Raw genomic sequence first — 23644 nt, forward strand, 5'->3', positions numbered from 1 at the left:
GTGCTGGTCCACATGACTCTCACTAATGTAGGGCTCAAAGAGACTGTTTGAAACTCTTCCCCAGATAAAGTTTGGAGTGAACTCTCAGGCTTCTTGGTATCCACTTTCTAGTGGGACCTGAATCATGCAAAGCAATGGATGTTACTAAACAGGCTAGTGACTCTTTTTTCCTCACTGGTACTTATGAGAGGTTTGTTCTGAAACCAGCAGGTAAAGAGGTATAGCTTTGTGCCCATTGAGACCAGAGTGTCACATGGGCTGACTGAGGCATTTGCATCCCTGCCAGACCAGTGACCTTGGCCCTGCGTAGGTTCTTCCAAAAGGGTGGGAGAATGTCTTAGGTGTGCTTCTGCTTGGCCTGAGATGGATGCCCTGTGCCTTGGCAGTTTCTACAGGATTCCTTTTCTTGTAGAGTCAAGATGAGTGTCCAGAACCCATCCAGACTCCTGGACCTGGCAGGAAAGCATCTGCTGAGGGATGATGCTTTGGCCTTTTCTGCTCTGGAGGATCTGCCCACAGAGCTTTTTCCACACCTCTTCATGGAGGCATTCCACGGGAGACACATCGAGACCCTGAAGGCCATGGTGCAAGCCTGGCCCTTTGTCCGCCTGCCTCTGGGAGGCTTGATTGACATGCCTCATATGGGGCCTTTACAAGCAGTGCTGGAAGCACTTGATGGTTTGCTGGCCCAGAAGGTTCATTCCAGGTGAGTGTGTTTAAAGCACCTTGATAAAATCTTGGATGTCCCAGAGGAGATAGGTGGGTTGAAAACGGGTGGGTGGAAAGGGTTCTGAAAATGGTAATGCAGAAGCCTTGTTGCTAAAGGAAGTACCTTCTGGAAGTTGAAGAGTGCCTGTAGTGAATGGGAGCCTAGAAGAACATTCCCCACTTCCTCAAAGAGCCTTGAGATACTAAAGTCGAGGACCAGAAAGATTAAGAGGGGAAGGGGCATGGAGAATAGTGAGGCAGAGAGGGTAGTGAATAAGGCAGCAGATGATGTCAGAAATGTTAAGTTACAGCACAGGTGGGCAGGATGTTGTCAAATTGTTAGGCTGTTTTTTTTATTCTGTGTGTACTTTGATACATCCTCATCAACTTCCTTGTTCCTCTAGGAGGTGCAAACTGCGTGTGCTAGATTTACGGGATACTGGCCAGAACTTCTGGAGCATATGGTCTGGAGCCAGCAGTTATGAGCGCTCAAGCTCAAGAATGGCACCAGTGGCTGAGCAGAGCTCAACAGCAAAGTGGCACTTGGCTCCACTGAAGATTTTTATGGACTTTTGCCTGAAGAAAAGGACCCTGGATAACTTTCTCACCTACCTTCTTAGGTGGGTGGAGCAGAGAAAAGCCTCTGTACATCTCTGCTGTAAAAAGCTGAAGATCTCTGCAATGCCAATGGACAACGTTGTGAAGATCCTGAGCATGGTGCAGCTGGACTGTATCCAGGAGGTGCAAGTGAATTGGATTTGGCATCTGTCCACCCTGGCCACATTTGCTTCTTTCCTAGGAAAGATGAGTAATTTGCAGAGACTCTGTCTCTCCCCCATCCACCTGTCTGCCTTCACGAAGCAGGAGCAGGATCACCTTGTCCAAATTACCTCTCAGTTCCTGAGGCTTGGCCACCTCCAAGATCTCCATCTGGACTATCCCTCCTTCCTTGAAGGCTTCCTGGACCAGATGCTCAGGTAGGAGTGGACCACTAGCTGGGTAACATTGAACACAACCCTAAAACGTCAAAAGCATTGTCTCCTTTGTTGCACTCTCCTTAAATGTGATATCCCATAACCACACTAATCTAGGTAGAGGGTTAAACTGGTCTAGTGGCTCTTGTGAGACACCCTGCTGGGGAGATACAGAGTACTGACTGGGATGTTTGCATCCCAGGGTTTATAATTTCCTCCTTTTTTGGAGGCGTCTATGTTGAAATGATAAAAATGGGTAAGTAAAAAGGATGTTGAAGTGGGGAAACTACATCAGATCAGAGCATTCCTGAAGAGAAGCTCCGTGTTTACAAGGTTTGTGCCCTCAGTGAACCTCTTCTAAACTCCCTATCAGTTCAGTTGCTCAGTCATGTCCCACTCTTTGGGACTACGTGAACTGCAGCACACCAGGCTTCCGTGTCCATCACCAACTCCCGGAGTTTACTCAAACTCATGTTCATCGAGTCAGTGATAACATCCAACCATCTCATTCTCTGTTGTCAGCTTCTCCTCCTGCCTTCAATCTTTCCCAGCATCTGGGTCTTTTAAAATGAGTCAACTCTTTGCGTGAGGTGGCCAAAGTACTGGAGTTTCAGCTTTAGCACCATTCCTTCCAAAGAAATCCCAGGGCTGATCTCCTTCAGAATGGACTGGTTGGATCTCCTTGCAGTCCAAGGGACTCTCAAGAGTCTTCTCCAACACCACAGTTCAAAAGCATCAATTCTTCAGCACTTTCTTCATAGTCCAACTCTCATATCCGTACATGACTACTGGAAAAACCATAGCTTTGACTAGATGGAATTTTGTTGGCAAAGTAATGTCTCTGCTTTTTAATATGCTGTCTAGGTTGGTCATAACTCTTCTTCCAAGGAGCAAGCATCTTTTAATTTCATGGCTACAGTCACCATCTGCAGTGATTTTGGAGCCCCAAAAAATAAAGTCTGTCACTGTTTCCACTGTTTCCCCATCTATTTGCCATGAAGTGATGGGACCGGATGCCATGATCTTAGTTTCCTGAATGTTGAGTTTTTAAGCCAATTTTTTCACTCTCCTCCTTCACTTTTATCAAGAGTTCTTTAGTTCTTCACTTTCTGCCATAAAGGTGGTGTCATCTGCATATCTGAGGTTACTGATATTTCTCCCAGCAATCTTGATTCTAGTTGTGCTTCATCCAGCCCAGCAATTCTCATGATGTACTCTATACATGTATAAGTTAAATAAGTTATAATATTATTATATAACATATAATAATACAAGTTATATAAGCAGGGTGACAATATACAGCCTTGATGTACTCCTTTTCCTATTTGGAACCAGTCTGTTGTTCCATGTCCAGTTCTAACTGTTCCTTCCTGACCTGATACAGATTTCTCAAGAAGCAGGTCAGGTGGTCTGGTATTCCCATCTGTTTAAGAATTTTCCACAATTTATTATGATCCACACAGTCAAAGGCTTTGGCATAGTCAATAAAGCAGTTGTTTTTCTGGAACTCTTTTACTTTTTCAATGATCCAATGGATGCTGGCAATTTGATCTCTGGTTCCTCTGCCTTTTCTAAAACCAGCTTGAACATCTGGAAGTTCAGGGTTCACATACTGTTGACGCCTGGCTTGGAGAATTTTGAGCATTACTTTACTAGCATGTGAGATGAGTGCAATTGTGTGGTAGTTTGAGCATTCTTTGGCATTGCCTTTCTTTGGGACTGGAATGAAAACGGACCTTTTCCAGTCCTGTGGCCACTGCTGTGTTTTCCAAATTTGCTGGCATATCACATGCAGCATTTTCAGTGTCATCTTTTAGGATTTGAAATAGCTCAACTGGAATTCCATCACCTCCACTAGTGTTTGTAGTGATGTTTCCTAAGACCCACCTGACTTCGCATTCCAGGATGTCTGGCTCTAGGTAAGTGATCACACCATCGTTGATTATCTGCGTCATGAAGATCTTTTTTGTGTAGTTCTTCTGTGTATTCTTGCTACGTCTTCTTAATATCTTCTGCCTCTTTTAGGTCCATACCATTTCTGTCCTTTATTGTGCCCATCTTTTCATGAAATATTCCCTTGATATCCCTGTCTATAATATGGTGTTTTGTGCTCCAGATACGTTAACTGATATATGGGAGAAGCATGGTTCTGGAGGTGATGTTTGTTAACTGAACTGAGAGAAAAGGATAATAAAAAGTGATAGAAAGTCCGTAGATGATGCAAGGATGTAAGTGAGCCCCTCTAGAAGGCAACACATTTCATGTTGTGGGATCTTATATAAGTTGATTCCTTATGTATATCTTTCTAGGACCTCACTTGATCAAAGATAGAGGCATCTGGAGCCCACACTTGGACTGAAGGAAGCCTCATCTGAAGTCATTTTTAGATCTCATCACCCAACACTAATATTTAGTGATGTTCACACTTAAAAGAGACTCTCTCTGGCTCTCCTCATAGCATGTTCTTATGCATTCCAGTATCTTCATTCATCCCCATAAGGAAGTAGAATATGTTGTACTCTGCTTGATAGATGAGGAGAGAGTGCTCTCTAGATTCTGTGAAGTAACTCAGTCTCACAGTGAAGGTGATAGGACTTAGCCTTCAATAAGATGGACAATCAGTGTATTGGCCCTCAAGAGATGGCCTGACTAATGTTAGTTCCGTAGAAGCCATTTGTCTATCACCAGTATGCAACCTGGCACTTCAGTTTCCAAGAACTAATTGTTTGGTTTCTCCCCAGGTGCCTGAAGTCCCCCTTGAGCAACCTGTCAATAACCAACTGCTGGCTTACAGAATCAGACTTGACCTACCTGTCCCAGAGCCCAAACATCAGTCAGCTAAAGGGCCTAGATCTGAGTGGTGTCACCATGACTGACTTTAATCCTGAGATCCTCCACGTTCTGCTGGAGAAAGTTGAAGCCACCCTCCAGGAACTGGACTTAGATCTGTGTGGGATCACGGACTCCCAGCTGGAGGCCATCTTGCCTGCCCTAAGCCGATGCTCCCAGCTCAGGTACTTCAGCCTGTGTGAGAACTTCCTGTCCATGGCCGTTATGGAGAAGCTGCTGCGACACACCGCTGGGCTGCCCTGCTTAACGCAAGAGCGTTATCCTGCCCCTCAGGAGAGTTACAGATCTCAGGGTGTTCTCTTGGAAGGGAGACTTGCCCAGCTTCGGGCTCAGCTGTTGGAGGTTCTGAGAGACTTAGGACGTCCCAGGATCATCTGGATTAGCCCCAGCCCCTGTCTTCACTGTGGTGAGAACATATGCTATCATTTGGATCCCATTGTATACAGATGTACTGCCCCTGCCTAGAGAGTTGCCTCTATTAAAGGCTTTCTTCTGGGCACTTGGTAACTGAAATCTAGAACATGAGGACATCATGAAGGGACAAGAGAGCTGTGGTTTCAGACATCTTCTCAATGTGAATGGGAAAAGGAAAGGCGATATGGAGGGGGGACTCAGTATTGCAGGGGGAAATGTAGACTCTGGAAGGGATGGAACTTTCAGAGACATGGGCTTCTAGAATCTGAAATATGAACCTAGGTGAATACATGCTTGAGCCCCACATGTTTCAGTTATCCTGGGGGGAGATGGATGTACAGAAATGGTCAAGAATAAAGATACTTTCCTGGTGACCTAAATAGGAAGGAAATTTAAAACGAGAGTAGATACATGTATAGATATGATTCACTTTGTTGTATAGCAAGAAACTAAAGGGACATTGTAAAGAAGTCCTACTCCAATAAAAATTAATTATAAATAAATAAAGAGATGCTTGTTGAAAACCAGCTGCTGTTCTCCATGATATATTATTACGTGTCCTAATTATTTCCAGTTTGTGATTTTAAAAAAAAGCACTGTGTTGTCCATGATTCAAAACCTTACATTCCTGAAATTTCTTTATTCTGTCTTGGGCATCTCTTACCTCCTTGCTTATTTCTTTGGCTGTTCACTGGGTTAATACACACAAAGGGGAACATACTCAGTGTCTGGCAAACAACTGCAGTGAAGAGCTCTTTGCAGGGCTTTCACTGCTGACTCAGGCCATGACCTTGACATGGGTATTCTTCATATTTCTATCAGTCGGTGTATAAGTTGCAGTTTCTTGCCTTTTTGTGTGCTTCACTGCCACAAGCACAGGTCCCCACTTCTGCAAGATGTTTTCCGTACTACCAATAAATGATACTGGTTCTCACCATTCCATGCCTATCATGGGTGGGTAGTGGTCCTTATGGATATAATCAAGTTGTGGCCAGACAAGCAACTTCTTTTTAGAAAAATATTAAATTAGCAAAAACATTTAACATGGATCTATTATTTGAATACCACATTCAAGAATTATACATTTTTAGTAATTGGTCATATCAAAATAGATAATTCCCATCACAAATCCAGTCCCTCTCTATCAGAAAAATTAAGGATAGCTTGTCTGGACATCAGAACATCCAAATGTATAACAAATGTATGTTATATATTACATATAACTCATAGTCAGCTCTCCCTATCCTCAGTTCATCCTCCTCAGATTCAACCCAACTCCATATTGTATAAAACTAAATTTACTGTTTTAAAAAATCCTTATCTAAGTGACCCTGAGCAGTTGTTGTTCAGGATTCACCTGATACATAGACACATACATAGTTTGAGAAGAGGCTGACATGATTACAGAAGCTGAGCAGTCCCACTGTCTGCTGTCCGTTGCCTAAAGAACTGGGAAAGACTGTGATATAATTTGGACCTAGTCTTAAGGTTTAAAAGCAGGGGAAGTGATGGTGTAGCTCTGAGTCAAGGCTAAAAGACTGGGAACTAGGGAACCATTTGTGTATGTCTTGCAGTTTCAAGGTTCATGAGCCAGAAGCTCTGGTATTCATGACCTAGAACACAGGGAGAGCAGTAGCCCTCATTCCATTCAGACCCCAGAGGATAGGACGATGCCACCCACACTGGTGAGGGCTGATCTCTTGACTCTATACACTGATTTCAAAGCTAATCTCTTCCAGGAATAACCTTACAGATTCTCCCAGAATTAATATTTGACCTGAGATCTGGGCATCTCATCTCACAGTGACGTTGACACATAAATTTAACCTTCACAGTATGTCTAAACAAAATGCAGCCAAATAAAATGTAGCCAATCTCTGCTAAGGATTCAGTGGTTTCAATTGTTTGTTCTGAGAAGGAGAAGGATATAGGGCTGGGAGGACCTTAGGCAGAGTTTGGTTCCCTCTACAATGAATATAATGTTGCACACAGAGTTCATGGGATTTTTAACAGGATCCTGCGAAATACTGCTTGTTGACGGCTTGGCTCTGGAGTTGTTGAGCAAGAACTCCATAATGCTTTTTTTTTTTTGGTTTGTTTGCAGTCTTCTCCCTCCTGGTGAATAGCGTAAGTCTTCAACCTTTGTACTTACCTCTATTACTCACAATAGGGAGGAAAGCAAAATCCAGAGACAGAAATTGGACTCAAATATTGCATGTGATCACCAATGAATCAGGATGCACCCAAGCTGTTCCAGTAGCCAGTGTGGAGGGGCTGGGGATGGGAGGGCATAGGAGAGACTGGGCTCATCTCCAGTGATAGACATTCTGAGCCTCAGGTTTTCTAGGCCACCTGCTGGTAGATCAGACCAGAGAATAGAAATCAATTTTGTAATCAGGACTGTATACTCTAGAATTTTTAATAAATCTTGCTATCCTGGAACTTCTCTGTTCCCAACTGAGTTCCCAATTGAACTTTTTGTTCCATGGTCCCAAAGCAGGGAGCCCAGATTCAATCACTGTCGGGGAACTAGATCTCACATACTGCAGCTAAGTGTTCTCATGCCACAACTAAAATCCCTCAGGCTTCCCAGGTGACTCAGTGGCAAAGAATCTGCCTGCCAGTGCAGGAGACAGAGGAGACATGGGTTCAATCACTGGGTTGGGAAGAATCCCTGGAGAAAGAAGTGGCAATCCACTCCAATATTCTTGCCTGGAAAATTTCAAGGATAGAAAAGCATGGTAGGCTACAGTCCATAGGGTCCCAAGTTTTGGACACAACTCAGTATCCCCCCCCCCACACACACACACACAAGGACACAAGGAAGATCAAAGATGTTGTAGGCTGGACTAAGACCCGGCACAGCCAAATAATTGAATGAATAAATAAATAAAATTTTTTAATGTACTCTCCTGTAAATGGCACTTGAGTATAAATAAATACTTCCACAGTGATTTATATACAACATTTCTCTAAAAGTTATTGAGGTAATACAGTATTTTGAAGAAATCATGTGGGAAATTTAAAAACATTTTAAAGCTGCAAGAAATAAATTAGACTTTAAAATTGATTTTAACCATAAATAAGCAAGAATTTATTCTTTTAAAAGATATGTTCAGTTCAGTCACTCAGTTGTGTCCGATTCTTTGTGACCCTGGGGACCACAGCACACAAGGTCTCCCTGTCCATCACCAACTCCTGGAGTTTACTCTAACTCATGTCTGTTGAGTCGGTGATGCCATCCAACCATCTTATACTCTGTCCTCCCCTTCGTCTCCTGCTGTCAATCTTTCCCAGCATCTGGGTCTTTTCAAATGAGTCAGCTCTTGGCATCAGGTGGCCAAAGTATTGGAGTTTCAGCTTTAGCATCAGTCCTTCCAATGAACACCCAGGAATGATTTCCTTTAGGATGGACTGGTTGGACCTCCTTGCAGTCCAAGGGACTCTCAAGAGTCTTCTCCAACACCACAGTTCAAAAGCATACATTCTTCAGCACTCAGCTTGCTTTTTAGTCCAACTCTCACATCCATACATGACCACTGGAAAAACCATAGCCTTGACTAGATGGACCTTTGTTGGCAAAGTAATGTCTCTGCTTTTCAATATGCTGTCTAAGTTGGTCATAACTTCCCTTCCAAGGAGTAAGCATCTTTTAATTTCATGGCTGCAGTCACCATCTGCAGTGATTTTGGAGCCCAAAAGAATAAAGTCTGTCACTGTTTCCACTGTTTCCCCATCTATTTGTCATGAAGCAATGGGACCGAATGCCATGATCTTAGTTTCCTGAATGTTGAGCTTTAAGCCAACTTTTTCACTCTCCTCTTTCACTTTCATAAAGAGGCTCTTTAGGTCTTCTTCACTTTCTGCCATAAGGGTGGTGTCATCTGCATATCTGAGGTTATTGATATTTCTCCTGGCAATCTTGATTCCAGCCTGTGCTTCTTCCAGCCCAGCGTTTCTCATGATGTACTCTGCATATAAGCTAAATAAGCAGGGTGACAATATACAGCCTTGATGTACTCCTTTCCCTATTTGGAACCAGTCTGTTGTTCCATGTCCAGTTCTAACTGTTGCTTCTTGACCTGCATACAGATTTCTCAGGAGGCAGGTCAGGTGGTCTGGTATTCCCATCTCTTTCAGAATTTTCCACAGTTTATTGTGATTCACACAGTCAAAGTCTTTGGCATAGTCAGTAAAGCATAAATAGATATTTTTCTGGAACTCTCTTGCTTTTTTGATGATCCAGAGGACGTTGGCAATTTGATCTCTGGTTCCTCTGCCTTTTTTAAAACCAGCTTGAACATCTGGAAGTTCATGGTTCACGTATTGCTGAAGCCTGGCTTGGAGAATTTTGAGCATTACTTTACTAGCGTGTGACATGAGTGCAATTGTGCGGTAGTTTGAACATTCTTTGGCATTGCCTTTCTTTGAGATTGGAATGAAAACAGACATTTTCCAGTCCTGTGGCCATTGCTGAGTTTTCCAAATTTGCTGGCAAATTATTGAGTGAAGCACTTTCACAGCACCATATTTTAGGATTTGAAATAGCTCAACTGGAATTCCATCACCTCCACTAGCTTTGTTCATAGTGATGCTTCCTAAGGCCCTCTTAACTTCACATTCCAGAATGTCTGGTTCTAGGTGAGTGATCACACCATCATGATTATCTCAGTCATGAAGATCTTTTTTGTACAGTTCTTCTGTGTATTCTTGCCACCTCTTCTTAATACCTTCTACTTCTGTTAGATCCATACCATTTCTGTCCTTTGTTGAACCCATCTGTGCATGAAATGTTCCCTTGGTGTCTCTAACTTTCTTGAAGAGATCTCGTCTTTCCCATTCTATTCTTTTCCCTCTATTTCTTTGCATTGATCACTGAGGAAGGCTTTCTTATCTCTCCTTGCTATTCTTTGGAATTCTGCATTCAAATGCGTATATCTTTCCTTTTCTCCTTTGCTGTTTGCTTCTCTTCTTTTCACAGATATTTGTAAGGCCTCCTCGAACAGCTATTTTGCTTCTTTGTATTTCTTTTTCTTGGGGATGGTCTTGATTCCTGTCTCCTGTACAATGCCATGAACCTCCATCCATAGTTCATCAGACACTCTGTCTATCAAATCTAGGCCCTTAAATCTATTTCTTACTTCCACTGTATAATCATAAGGAATTTTATTTAGGTCATACCTGAATGGTCTAGTGCTTTTCCCTACTTTCTTCAATTTAAGTCTGAATTTTAAGTCAAGGCTAAAGGCCTGAGAACCAGGGCACCAATTGTGTATGGCCTGGAGTTTTCCAAGTTCAGGAGCCAGAAACACCAGTATTCATGGCCAAGGAGAGAGGGAGAGCAGTAGCCCTTGTTCCATTCAGGCACCCAGAGGGTAAGGCGATGCCCACCCATACTGGTGAGGGCTGATCTCTTACTCAGTCTACTGATGCCATGCTAATCTCCAGGAATTCCTTTGAAGATTCTCTCAGAATTAGTGTTTGACCTGAGATGAGACCTGGGCATCTCATCTCAGTGAAGTTGACACATAAATGTAACCTACACAGTGCCTCTAAACAAAATGCAGCCAAATAAAGTTTCCCTGCTAAGGATTCAGAGGCTGCAGTTGTTTATTCTGGGGAGGAAGTGGATATAGGGCTGGGATTATAGTCTTAGGCAGAGTTTTGTTTCCCCCACAATGAAGATAAGGATGCACACACAGTTTATGGGACTTCTAGTGGGATTCAGTGAGATATTGCTTATTGAGGGTTTGGCTCTGGAGTTGTTGAGCAAGAGCTCCTTATTATTTAAGACCTCCACAGTGCTTTTTTTTCCCCCTCAGTCTTCTCCCTCTTAGTGAATAGCCTAAATCTTTATCCTGCTATTCTCACAACAGGGAAGAAAGCAAAATCCAGGGACTGAAATTGGACTCACATACTACTTGTGGTCACCAGTGAATCAGGGTTCACCTAAGCTGTTCCAGTAGCCAGTGTAGGGGACCTAGGGGTGGGAGGAAATAAAAGATAGTGGATTCATCTTCAGTGATAGACATTCTGAGCTGTAGGTCTCCTAGGCCACCTGCTGGTTGATCAGACCAGAGGATAGAAATAAATTTTCTAATCAAGACTGTATACATTAGAATTTTTAATGAATCTTGCTATCCTGGAACTTCCCTGGTGGTCCAGTGGGTACGACTCCATGCTCCCAATGCAGGGGGCCTGGGTTGAATCTCTGGTCAGGGAACTAGATCCCATATCCTGTAACTAAGTGTTCATATGCCACAAATAAAAGATCCCTCAGGGGCACAAGGGAGATCAAAGTTCCCACACGCATGATTAAGACCCAGCACAGCCAAATCATCAAAAAAAAAATTATTTTGAAAAAATTGGGCTGTCCTGTAAATGCTACTTGAGTACAAATATTTGCAGAGTGACATAAACCTCCAATGCAGCAGATTTCGCCATTCCCCAGGATGATTGCTGAGAAGCTGGGGGAATGCAAGAAGCAGCCATCTGCCACCCGCTAAGGTGAACAAGGAAAGAGGAATTGGTCCCAGAGAGCTGAGGTGCATATGAAAGGAATGAATTCAGTGAGCCAAGAGGCTTGCGTCTTCCTATACATAGAAAGCTGAATTCCCTAACTTTGTATCTGTTTATTTTTTTTTAACCTCACAGTAATCTTTGATGTTCAGACTGCCTGTTCCCTTTGTTACAAACTTGTATATATCCTGACTCCCTGTGCCACCTCCTTGGAGCAGTTTTCTCAAAGTTTCTGAGATACTGTCTCCTGGGCTTGGGTTCTAAACACTCCCACCAAATAAAATAACTCTCTCCTTTCATGTGGTGACTAACATTTTAGTCGATAGTTTTCATCTAACGCCTGGAACTCAGATGAGTGGGGACAGGACACTGTGGGTTGGAAAAATGTCTTGGAAGAGCATGTCAAATGACAAGAAATTCACAACCTAAAACATGACATTTTATTTGTTGGCTTTACAGACGATTATAACCAGAAAGGTGGCTTCTCAGTTTGCTCTGAGGAACTGTTCAAAAGTTATAAGAGTGGAAAAAGAGTTATACGGTGGAGCCAGAGTCCATAATGTCATTTCCTGGGGAAAAAAAAAATTTTTTTTCAAAAAATTTTAAAAGATTACTGCATATGATAAAAATGATTCATCTCAAATTAATGATTTTCATGCTTTTTTAAAATTGTTATTTATCTCTATAATTATATTCATTTATTTACTTTTTTTTTTTTGGCTGTGCTGATTTTTCCTTGCTGAGGGCAGCCTTTCTCTTGTTGTGGTGAGCAGGGTCTACTCTCTAGTTGAAATGCATTGGCTTTTCAGTTTGCTGGCTTCTCTCATTGCAGAGCATGGGCTCCAGGGCCTGTGGCCTTCAGTAGTCATGGGTCCCACGCTCTAGCTGAGTGCTCAGTAGTTGTGGGGCATGGTTTTAGTTGCTCCATAGCATGTGGAATCTTCCCAGACCAGGTATCTGACCTGTATCCCTTGCACTGACAGGTAAATTCTTAACCACTGGACCACCAGGTAAGTTTCTTTTCATGCTTTTTTTATGTATGGAAAGAGGCAAAAGTCTGGTCTTATTGAACTTATCCATATGATATGCATCTTGACTACTTTAGAACACCATCCTGGTTTCTCCTCCTTGAATTCCCCTTGGAGCATACTGTCTTAAGAGGGTGGGGGACTGCAGGGTTAATGGCTTTTTGGCCACAGCATCCTTTATTTACTGAAATAGCTAGTGAAATATTTGTTCTCAAGGAAAAACTTAAGAGAAGACTGGAAGTGGGGTGAGTGCAGTCACTCAGTCATTTCTGAGCTCTAATTTCTGAAGTCTGATTGAGGTCTGAGCAGTCCCTCAACCCCATCTGAGCTGGTAAATTATCAGCATTAGCTAACATGTTCTGCCAATGCCAAGCATGTACTGAGTGGTGAAATGCAGTCTGACATGACAGGAAGAGTTTTCCTGTTTGTTTTCTTTTGTTAAAAAAATTTCAGGCTTTCTTTTTGCCTCTAAGTGTAGCTTTGCCTTCAACCTAAATATTTTGATTTTTACTTTAGCTTATATCATTTAAATGTCTCATCAAGCAGTTTTTTGTTGTTGTTGTTGTTAATAAAAGACATATAACTGTTTGAAATTCTATATCTTGGCATTTGAAGTTTTTACTTTATGCACAAATGGCATTCCTTTTAAAGGTACCTCTTACATTCTTCCCAGCAAAGTTAAGTTTGGGAACTGAGGATGGAAGCTGTATTCCACATGAACTTCTGTCCCCATAATTTGGGCTGAACATGACACTTTAAATGTTTTCACCCAAGAGAAAGGGAGTCAGCCTGTTCAGTCTCCTGATACAAATGTGCAAGAGGGACATGCAGTAAGCCAACAATGGAAGGAAATGGAGGAGCTACTCGATGCCTTTCTGTCTTCTTGGTACTTGTGAGATTCTTGCTCTAGTGCGAGAAGAGGCAGAGCTATGGCTTAGTGCCACCAAATCTAGCCTGGAAGCCTGACAAACTGAGTTTCTTCCTTTCTGGTTCATCGTTTCCAAGGTGATGACTTTGCCTCTGATTTGATTTCCCTGAAGGATGGGGAGAGAGACCACTCTTATAGGAATGACTGACCTGAGAAGGATGCTTTGTTCCCTTGCATTTTCACAGGATTCCTTTAAGAGAAGAGTCAGAATGAGTGCTCACAACCCACCCAGACTTGTGAACTTGGCAGCAATGAGCCTGTTGAGAGATGAGGCCTTGGCCATCTGGTCTTTGGAGTATCTGCCCATGGAGCTCTACCCAACACTATTCACGGCCGCCTTCTCTCTCAGACACAGTGAGACCATGATGGCCATGGTGCAAACCTGGCCCTTTGCCCGCCTGCCTCTAGGGGGGCTGATGAAGAAGCCTCACCAAAAACCTTAGAAGCAGTGCTGGATGGACTTGATGTCCTGCTGGCCCAGAAGGTTCAGCTCAGGTGAGTCTGATCCAGGTAGCCTGGCAGGGTCTTGGGTGTCCTGGAAGGGACTGCCGGTGTCAGGGAGAGTGAATGACCAAAGGGCAGACCAGAGACTTCTGAAAAAGCTCAGAAGCCTTGAGCACTGCTGAGATCACATTGGGAAATACCTTGCAAAAGTGTACTAGGAAGGATGGAAGACGAAAAGGACTGGAGGAAAGTGAGCAAGAGAGGAAAGAGAAAAGACAGAAGGTGATATCAGGAATGTGAAGTCAAAGCAAAGATGGGAAGTTAGAATGTTGCCTAAATTCTGAGGCTGTAGTTTCATTCAGTGTACATTTTAAAGACTCTCACCCGATCTTCTGTTTCCCCATAGGAAGTGCAAACTGCGGGTGCTGGACTTGAGAAATACTGGCCAGGACTTCTGGAACATGTGGTCTAGAGACAAGTACCATGTGACCTCAAGTTCACTTATGGCATCAGTGGCTAAGGACATGCCAAGGACAAAGCATCCCTTGGCTCCCTTGGAGGTGTACATAAATCTTTGGCTCAAGAAAAAGACTTTGTGCAAATTTCTCAGCTACCCTTTCAGGTGGGAGGAACAGCAAAAAGGCTCCATACACCTATGCTGTAAGAAGATGAAGATTGTTTCAAGGTCCAAGGAAAATATTAAGAAAGTTCTCAGTATGCTGAAGCTGGACTGTATCCAGGAGATGGAATTGAATTTCACCCAGAAGCTGTCCACTCTGGCCAAGCTTGCTCCTCTCCTGAGCAAGATGAGCAATGTTCAGAGACTCCTTCTCTCCCCTATTCATGGGTCTGCTGTTGAGGAACAGGACCATCAGGCTCTTCTGCAATTTATGTTTCAGATCCTCAGGCTGCAGTACCTCTGGGATGTCTGTATGAAAGCTCCATCTTTCCTCGAAGGCCTCCTGAACCAGATGCTAAAGTGAGGGGAGCACCACAGGCGAGAAACAGTGAGCACAATAGTAATATATCAAATGCATTGTCTCATTTGCGGCTCTACTATGACCTGTGGTAACACATAAGCGGAGCAATCAAGGTGTGAGAAAGCTGGTATAGAATGGTAAAAGATGGTAAAAGACATCAGGTTAGGAAGCTATAAATTAGGGGGCATAGATGTAGTGCAGGCATGTATGTGATTTCTTTCAGAAGAGATATCTCTGTTATGGTGACAGGTGAGTGAAGGTGGTATTGACAAGGAAAAACCACATCAGACCTAAGCATTTCTAAAAAGAAACTCTGATCACTAATCTGTGAACACAATTATCCTGTCTTAAAGTCCCAGTCCCAAGTAAAAACCCAGTAAGACAGTAGGTGTTGCAAGAGCGCATCAGAGGGCAGACACACTGAAACCATAATCACAGAAAACTAGTCAATCTAACCACATGGACCACAGCCTTCTCTCACTCAGTGTAACTAAACCATGCCCGTGGGGCCACCCAAGATGGGCAGGTCATGGTGGAGAGGTCTGACAGAATGTGGTCTACTGGAGAAGGGAATGGCAAACCACTTCAGAATTCTTGCCTTGAGAACCCCATGAACAGTATGAAAAGGCAAAATGATAGGATACTGAAAGAGGAACTCCCCAGGTCAGTAGGTGCCAAATATGCTACTGGAGATCAGTGGAGAAAGAACTCCAGAAAGAATGAAGAGATGGAGCCAAAGCAAAAACAATACCCCGCTGTGGATGTGACTGGTGATAGAAGCAAGGTCTGATGCTGTAAAAAGCAATATTGCATAGGAACCTGGAATGTCAGGTCCATGAATCAAGGCAAATTGGAAGTGGTCAAACAGGAGATGGCAAGAGTGAGCATCGACATTCTAGGAATCAGTGAACTAAAATGGACCAGAATGGGTGAATTTAACTCAGATGACCATTATATCTACTACTGTGGGCAAGAATCCCTTAGAAGAAATGGAGTAGCCACCACAGTCAACAAGAGTCCAAAATGCAGTACTTGGATGCAATCTCAAAAACGACAAATGATCTCTGTTCGTTTCCAAGGCAAACCATTCAATATCACAGTAATCCAAGTCTATGTCCCAACCAGTAACGCTGAAGAAGCTGAAGTTGAACTGTTCTATGAAGACCTACAAGATCTTTTAGAACTAACACCCAAAAAAGATGTCTTTTTCACTATAGGGGACTGGAATGCAAAAGCAGAAAGTCAAGAAACACCTGGATTAACAGGCAAATTTGGCCTTAGAATACGGAATGAAGCAAGGCAAAGACTAATAGAGTTTTGCCAAGAGAACACACTGGTGATAGCAAACACACTCTTCCAACAACACAAGAGAAGACTCTACACATGGGCATCACCAGATGGTCAACACCAAAATCAGATTGATTATATTCTTTGCAGCCAAAGATGGAGAAGCTCTATACAGTCAGAAAAAACAAGACCGGGAACTGAATGTGGCTCAGATCATGAGCTCCTTATTGCCAAATTCAGACTTAAATTGAAGAAAGTGGAGAAAACCACTAGACAATTCAGGTATGATCTAAATCAAATTCTTTATGATTATACAGTGGAAGTGAGAAATAGATTTAAGGGCCTAGATCTGATAGACAGAGTGCCTGATAAACTATGGACAGAGGTTCGTGACATTGTACAGGAGACAGGGATCAAGACCATTCCATGGAAAAGAAATGCAAAAAAGCAAAATGGCTGTCTGGGGAGCCCTGACAAATAGCTGTGAAAAGAAGAGAAGCGAAAAGCAAAGGAGAAAAGGTAAGATATAAACATCTGAATGCAGAGTTCCAAAGAATAGCAAGAAGAGATAAGAAAGCCTTCCTCAACGATCAATGCAAAGAAATACAGGAAAACAACAGAATGGGAAAGACTAGAGATCTCTTCAAGAAAATTAGAGATACCAAGGGAACATTTCATGCAAAGATGGGCTCTATAAAGGACAGAAATGGTATGGACCTAACAAAAGCAGAGGATATTAAGAAGAGGTGGCAAGAATACATGGAAGAACTGTACAAAAAAGATCTTCATGACCAAGGTAATCACAATGGTGTGATCACTCACCTAGAGCCAGACATCCTGGAATGTGAAGTCAAGTGGGCCTTAGAAAGCATCACTACGAACAAAGCTAGTGGAGGTGATAGAATTCCAGTTGAGCTATTCCAAATCCTGAAAGATGATGCTGTGAAAGTGCTGCACTCAATATGCCAGCAAATTTGGAAAACTCAGCAGTGGCCACAGGACTGGAAAAGGTCAGTTTTCATTCCAATTCCAAAGAAAGGCAATTCCAAAGAATGCTCAAACTACGCCACAATTGCACTCATCTCACACGCTAGTAAAGTAATGCTCAAAATTCTCCAAGCCAGGCTTCAGCAATATGTGAACCGTGAACTTCCAGATGTTCAAGCTGGTTTTAGAAAAGGCAGAGGAACCAGAGATCAAATTGCCAACATCTGCTGGATCATTGAAAAAGCAAGAGAGTTCTAGAAAAACATCTATTTCTGCTTTATTGACTATGCCAAAGCCTTTGACTGTGTGGATCACAATAAATTGTGGAAAATTCTGAAAGAGATGGGAATACCAGACCACCTGACCTGCCTCTTGAGAAACCTATATGCAGGTCAGGAAGCAACAGTTAGAACTGGACATGGAACTTGTCCTAAGTATTTTATTTCATTAATATTCTGTATATGTCTTTGAACACATTTCTGATTTTGTCCAAAACATACATTTCAAGAAACAAAATTTTTTTTTTCAAATAATCAGATACAAGTCAAAAGTCATGGCAAAAAAAAAAGAACTGGACATGGAACAACAGACTGGTTCCAAATAGGAAAAGGAGGACGTCAAGGCTATATATTGTCACCCTGTTTATTTAACTTATATGCAGAGTACATCATTAGAAACGCTGGGCTGGAAGAAGCACAGGCTGGAATCAAGATTGCTGGGAGAAATATCAATAACCTGAGATATGCAGATGACATCACCCTTATGGCAGAAAGCGAAGAGGAACTCAAAAGCCTATTTATGAAAGTGAAAGTGGAGAGTGAAAAAGTTGGCTTAAAGCTCAACATGCAGAAAACAAAGATCATGGCATCTGGTCCCATCACTTCACGGGAAATAGATGGGGAAACAGTGGAAACAGTGTCAGACTTTATTTTTGAGGGCTCCAAAATCACTGCAGATGGTGATTGCAGCCATGAAATTAAAAGACGCTTACTCCTTGGAAGGAATGTTATGACCAACCTAGATAGCATATTGAAAAGCAGAGACATTACTTTGCCAACGAAGGTCAATCCAGTCAAGGCTATGGTTTTTCAAGTGGTCATGTATGGATGTGACAGTTGGACTGTGAAGAAAGCTGAGGGCTGAAGAATTGATGCTTTTGAACTGTGGTGTTGGAGAAGACTCTTGAGAGTCCCTTGGACAGCAAGGAGATCCAACCAGTCCATTCTAAAGGAAATCAGTCCTGGGTGTTCTTTGGAAGGAATGATGCTAAAGCTGAAACTCCAGTACTTTGGCCACCTCATGCGAAGAGTTAACTCATTGGAAAAGACTCTGATGCTGGGAGGGGTTGGAGGCAGGAGGAGAAGGAGATGACAGGGGATGAGATGGATGGATGGTATCACCAACTTTATGTATGTGAGTTTGAGAGAATTCCGGGAGTTGGTGATGGACAGGGAGGCCTTGCATGCTGCGATTCATGGGGTGGCAAAGAATCAGACACAACTAAGCGACTGAACTGAATTGAAAGTCCCAGTCTGTAAAGGTGGTCTCACATTTTGTAAAATGTAAGTTAGTATCATACAGGAAATGCATGATTCTGGAGATGATGGTAATGAAGCAGAAACAAAAGGAGAGTGAACAATGATAGAAAGTTTGTAGATGATGCCGGATAGGAGTTGCTGAAGTCTGGCAGCCCCAAGGCATGGTGTGGGGTCTTATTGTTTATACACATCCTCCAAGTGCCTCACCTGGCCGGAGATACAGGCATCTGGAGCCCAAGCATGGACTGAAGGGATCTGACTTAAAAGCATGTTTATCTCATCTCCCAGTACTAAAATTAAGTAGTGTCCATACTTGATGGAGACTCTGGCTCAGGCTCTCCCTTGGGCATATTCTAGTGCATTCCATCATCTTCATTCATGCTCCTAAGGAAGTGGAGCATGTTGTACTCTGCTTGATATATGAGTAAAAAGAGCTTTCAAGGTTCTTTTAGCTTGATCTAGTCACACATGAAAATGGTAGAAAGAAACTGGACATTCTGGATATTGAGTACTATCAGATGGTAATAGCGACCTTGGCTGTGTGCCAATCATTTACCTCTCATGTGGAGGTCACTTATAACTCTGGTTTCCCAGATCTATTTATTTGTTGTTGTTTTTTTTTCCTCCAGATGCCTGAAGACCCCCTTGGACAACATCTCTATGACCAGATGCCTGCTTCCAGAACCAAAATTGCCCCATCTGTCCCAGTGTCCAGCCATCTATCAGCTGAAGGGCCTGAATCTGAGTGGTGTTACCCTGACCAACTTTAGTCCCAAGCTCCGCCAAGTTCTGTTGGAGAAAGTTGCAGGCACTCTTGAAGAACTGGACTTAAATGTGTGTGGGATCATGGACTCCCACCTCACAGCCATTCTGCCTACCCTGAACCACTGCTGTCAGCTCAGAGTCCTCAGCATGTGTGGAAACCTTGTCTCCATGGCAGTCCTGGAGAGTCTCCTGTGTCATAACTCATGGGTTGCCTGCTTTAAGTCTAGAGATTTATCCTGCCCCTCTGGAGAATTACAGTTCTTGGATATTCTTCACCAGGAGAGGCTTGTCCAGCTAAAAGCTGAGCTTTGGGAGATTCTTACAGATTTAGGACATCCCAGAAACATCTGGGTTAGCCCCAGCCCCTGTCCTCACTGTGGTGAGGACGTGTGTGATCATCTGAGTCCCAATACATAATGCTGTAATACCCTGCCTAGGTAGTTGCTTCTATCAGAAGGATTCAGTTTGAGACATACATGTTTGAGTTGTTTTGGTGTGCGCAGTTGTAGAAATGATCACAATTAAAGAGACCTTCCATGTAAATGAATAAATGCTGTCCATATTATTCTGATTTCTGTGTTTACATCTCATAGATCTCTAGTTACTGATGGGGGTCAGGGGAGCACTCTCTTGCCTATGATCTGAAACTCCATCATTTCCTAGTTGTTTTTTCCCTCTCGATTTCCTTGGTTCTGTGGGTTAATACACGGAGAAGGCGATGGCACCCCACTCCAGTATTCTTGCCTGGAAAATCCCATGGACAGAGGAGCCTGGTAGGCTGCAGTCCATGGTGTCGAGAAGAGTCAGACACGACTGAGGGACTTCACTTTCACTTTTCACTTTCATGCATTGAAGAGGTAAATGGCAAGCCACTCCAGTGTTCTTGCCTGGAGAATCCCCGGGACGGGGGAGCCTGGTGGGCTGCCGTCTATGGGGTCGCACAGAGTCGGACACGACTGAAGTGACTTAGCAGCAGCAGTGGGTTAATACAAACAACAAAGGAAACATACTCAGTGGTCCTCAACAACACAGCCTTGTCATGGGTGGGTAGTGACATGTAAATTCCTATGCAAAGAATACTAAAATCATACAGGTAAGAAGCATGGTTTTATTATATTTATAACACATTTCAAAAGTATATCTTTTCAAGGCTGTGTGTGTGTGTGTGTTAATCCTTCAGTTGTGTCTGACTCTTTGTGACCCCATGGACTGTTGGTTGCCAGGCTTCTCTGTCCATGGAATTCTCCAGGCAAGAATACTAGAATGGGTTGCCATTTACTTCTCCAGCGAATCTACCCAACGCAGGGATTGAACCCAGGTCTCCTGCATTACAGGCAGATTCCCTATCATCTGAGCTACCAGGGAAGTCCCTTTGAAGGCTAGGTCACGTCAATAAGAATTTCATTTTATTCCCAGAACACGTAGTGGTCTTCCTTATTGAGGAAGATTAGTATAGTAGGTTTTGACTTCAGTATATCAGGATGTATAATAAAATGACCGTAATATACAACATATAACTTATACTTGGCCATCTGCTTCCTCTGCTCCCCACTATCCCATTCAACCAGATGTTGATATCTGTATGTTACAGATCTGTTATAACATATTTATTAAAATTCTCTGTATCTCCTGTCTCACTAGTCTATTATGATGCAGAAAATACTTTCCCTTGTTCTTCTTCTCACATCTAGATTTGCACTATTACAAATATTCTCTATATGGTTGTAGATGTGATTGATGGTCTCAAGGTGTTTAGCTATGTCTGAAGTCTGAATTCATATTGGTTAGTGCAGGAGATGCTAATTTTATGAAGTAGAAGGACTATAGGACATATAACTAATTACATTTATAAATTCATAATACAGTAAAGAGAGGCACAAGACATAAACAATTTGAAAAAAAGAGTTAGAACGAATTGAACAATGATTCGTAAAATGAGTTGTCATCCAGTGCGGTAATACATCAAGCCCGCAGGGGAGTCAGCTGGAGAAGCCAGATACTAGAGAATCAGGTAGAAAAAGATAAATGCTTCCATTGTTTACAGAGACATACTTTATGTACTTGTTGCAGGTCATAGTAAGAGTAAAAAGAAAAGCTTTGTGGAAAAAGTTTATTATTAGCATGCATGAGCACCATTGAGCTGAAGTTGGGAGCATAAATAAGGCTTTAGAAACCAGTTTTTATTTGCTTGTTTGATTCATTTGTTTAAAATAAGGTACATCTTAGGTTAGTCATTACATGGATGTCTTTTTTATCCACTTTCTAGTTTTTTCTTTTTCTTATAGATGCCAAAAAGTGGCTTTTTATAAAAGTTCTCTAAGGGTGGCAGAAAGGTTCATGAGGGAGGGAATAAACATATGCCATGGCTGGTTCATGTTGCTGGACAGCAGAAACCAACACAGCATTGTAAAAATATTATTCCCCAAACTAAAAACACATTTTTTAAAAGTGAGATCATATTCTTTGCAACTAATGGAATCGTGAAATAGTAGCATTTGTGCCAAAATAAAATTTATGTTTTCAAAAGTGAATCAAAAATTTTTTAACAGTTCTCTAAAATTTTCCAGTTTAGAAGTTTCTTCAATTTAAGGATTTATTGATGAGTAGTATTTTAATAACAATTTACACTGATAAAGATGCAACAGGCATTCCCATAGGACAATGCAAATAATGTACCCTTCATAAGCTCTAGAAATATTGCTCCCCAAAAATAATCTAAGAAAGTGAAGAAGTCTTTTTTATACAAGTTGATGAAACAAAGGTTAAGATGACAAAGGTCTCTGAAAGTTGGCACAGCCAAAAAGCTGCTCAGAACATCTGACTGATTGTCAGATGTGCAACATATGTGTACCTTCCTAATGGCAGTGACCAAGATATCAATACTCAGGGGGAGAAAAAGCAAACCAAAAAACTCCTAAGATCAGGTACAACAATTACATCTCAAAGAAACAGGGAGATAAATGCAAGCTACTCCTAAAAGGACTTTTGTTTCCTAAAGTTTAGAATTCTGAAAAAATATTTTATCAAGCTGGCTTTTCCTAAGTCTGTGTGCAAAACTATCAAATTTAGAATGTCAAAAGAGCCCCATTTGGCCCTCTGGTGTCATAGTCCTGAATAAAATTTATTTTGAACACATAAACCTGTGTCTGTCTCGGATTTTCTTTGGCACAACTCCCACAGCTGATGACTGCTCAGGCAGGAAAGGTCCTTCTGAATATTCCCAGACTCCCACATACCAGAGAATGACCAACTTGGAGTCTGGCCACTGTTGTAGATTTCCATATCTGTCCAGGAGCTTTCTTCAGAGAATTATTTTTTATTTTTAATTGATTGATGATTGTTTTACAATATTGGTGATATTGATAATTATTGTGTATTATATATTATTATATATATTATATATAATAATTAATATACATATTCTATATATATAGAATATATATTTATAGATATAAATATATCTATATATATTCTATAAATATAGAATTATATATCTATATAATTATATTTATTTATTTATTATATATTTTATTATATTATATATTATTATATTAATTTCCCCCCCTCACTGAGGACACTTTCCAGATGTCAAATTTCCCCAGCCATTTTTCAGGGGTCTTAGAAGTCAAAATACCATAATTTCACTGGCCCCTTTTCAAGTGTATTTAGATCACTATTGTTTCCTCAGACCTAGCTAAGTTCTGCACAGATTCTGATCAAGCTGACAGGATTAGGCACAAAAATAAAATTCTGTTTTTTTTCTTCATAAATACCAACACCTTTCCTGCACTAAACACAGAAGCTCATTGATGTTTAATGTTCTACCACATTCAGGGGTGACTCCCACTTTGTGATACATCATACAAAGATTTCTTTGATGTTTAAGGTCACACATAAACGGATACCCTTTCTTCTGTAAGAATTTTTCATGCCTCTCACCCACCGTTATCATTGTTACTAATCTCACCCTATTGCAGATTATTAATAAAAGTTTTTGGTGGCCTGGGAGTTAAAACATCTATTGAGTGGAATTCAGTTTAACCCAAGTTTATGCAAAGGCCTTACCAGGGGTAGCTGCTGCTCCTGCTGCAGCTGCTAAGTCGCTTCAGTCGTGTCCAACTCTGTGCGACCCCATAGATGGCAGCCCACCAGGCTTCCCCGTCCCTGGGATTCTCCAGGCAAGAATACTGGAGTGGGTTGCCATTTCCTTCTCCAATGCATG

The 23644-nt window shown here is 42.0% G+C and overlaps 1 protein-coding gene across 1 annotated transcript; it reads left to right on the top strand.

The window, feature by feature from the left end:
* Positions 1 to 419: 419 nt before the first annotated feature.
* On the top strand, positions 420 to 14848 carry LOC133227369 (PRAME family member 8-like). The gene is made up of 7 exons (XM_061381812.1): positions 420 to 706; positions 1113 to 1685; positions 4424 to 4938; positions 6521 to 6548; positions 13830 to 13916; positions 14272 to 14343; positions 14488 to 14848. Exons 1-7 carry the CDS (start codon positions 420 to 422, stop codon positions 14846 to 14848), a joined length of 1923 nt encoding a protein of 640 aa, XP_061237796.1.
* The last annotated feature ends 8796 nt before the right edge of the window (positions 14849 to 23644 follow it).

Source organism: Bos javanicus, chromosome 16 (assembly GCF_032452875.1).
Source record: "Bos javanicus breed banteng chromosome 16, ARS-OSU_banteng_1.0, whole genome shotgun sequence".
Taxonomy (NCBI): domain Eukaryota; kingdom Metazoa; phylum Chordata; class Mammalia; order Artiodactyla; family Bovidae; genus Bos; species Bos javanicus.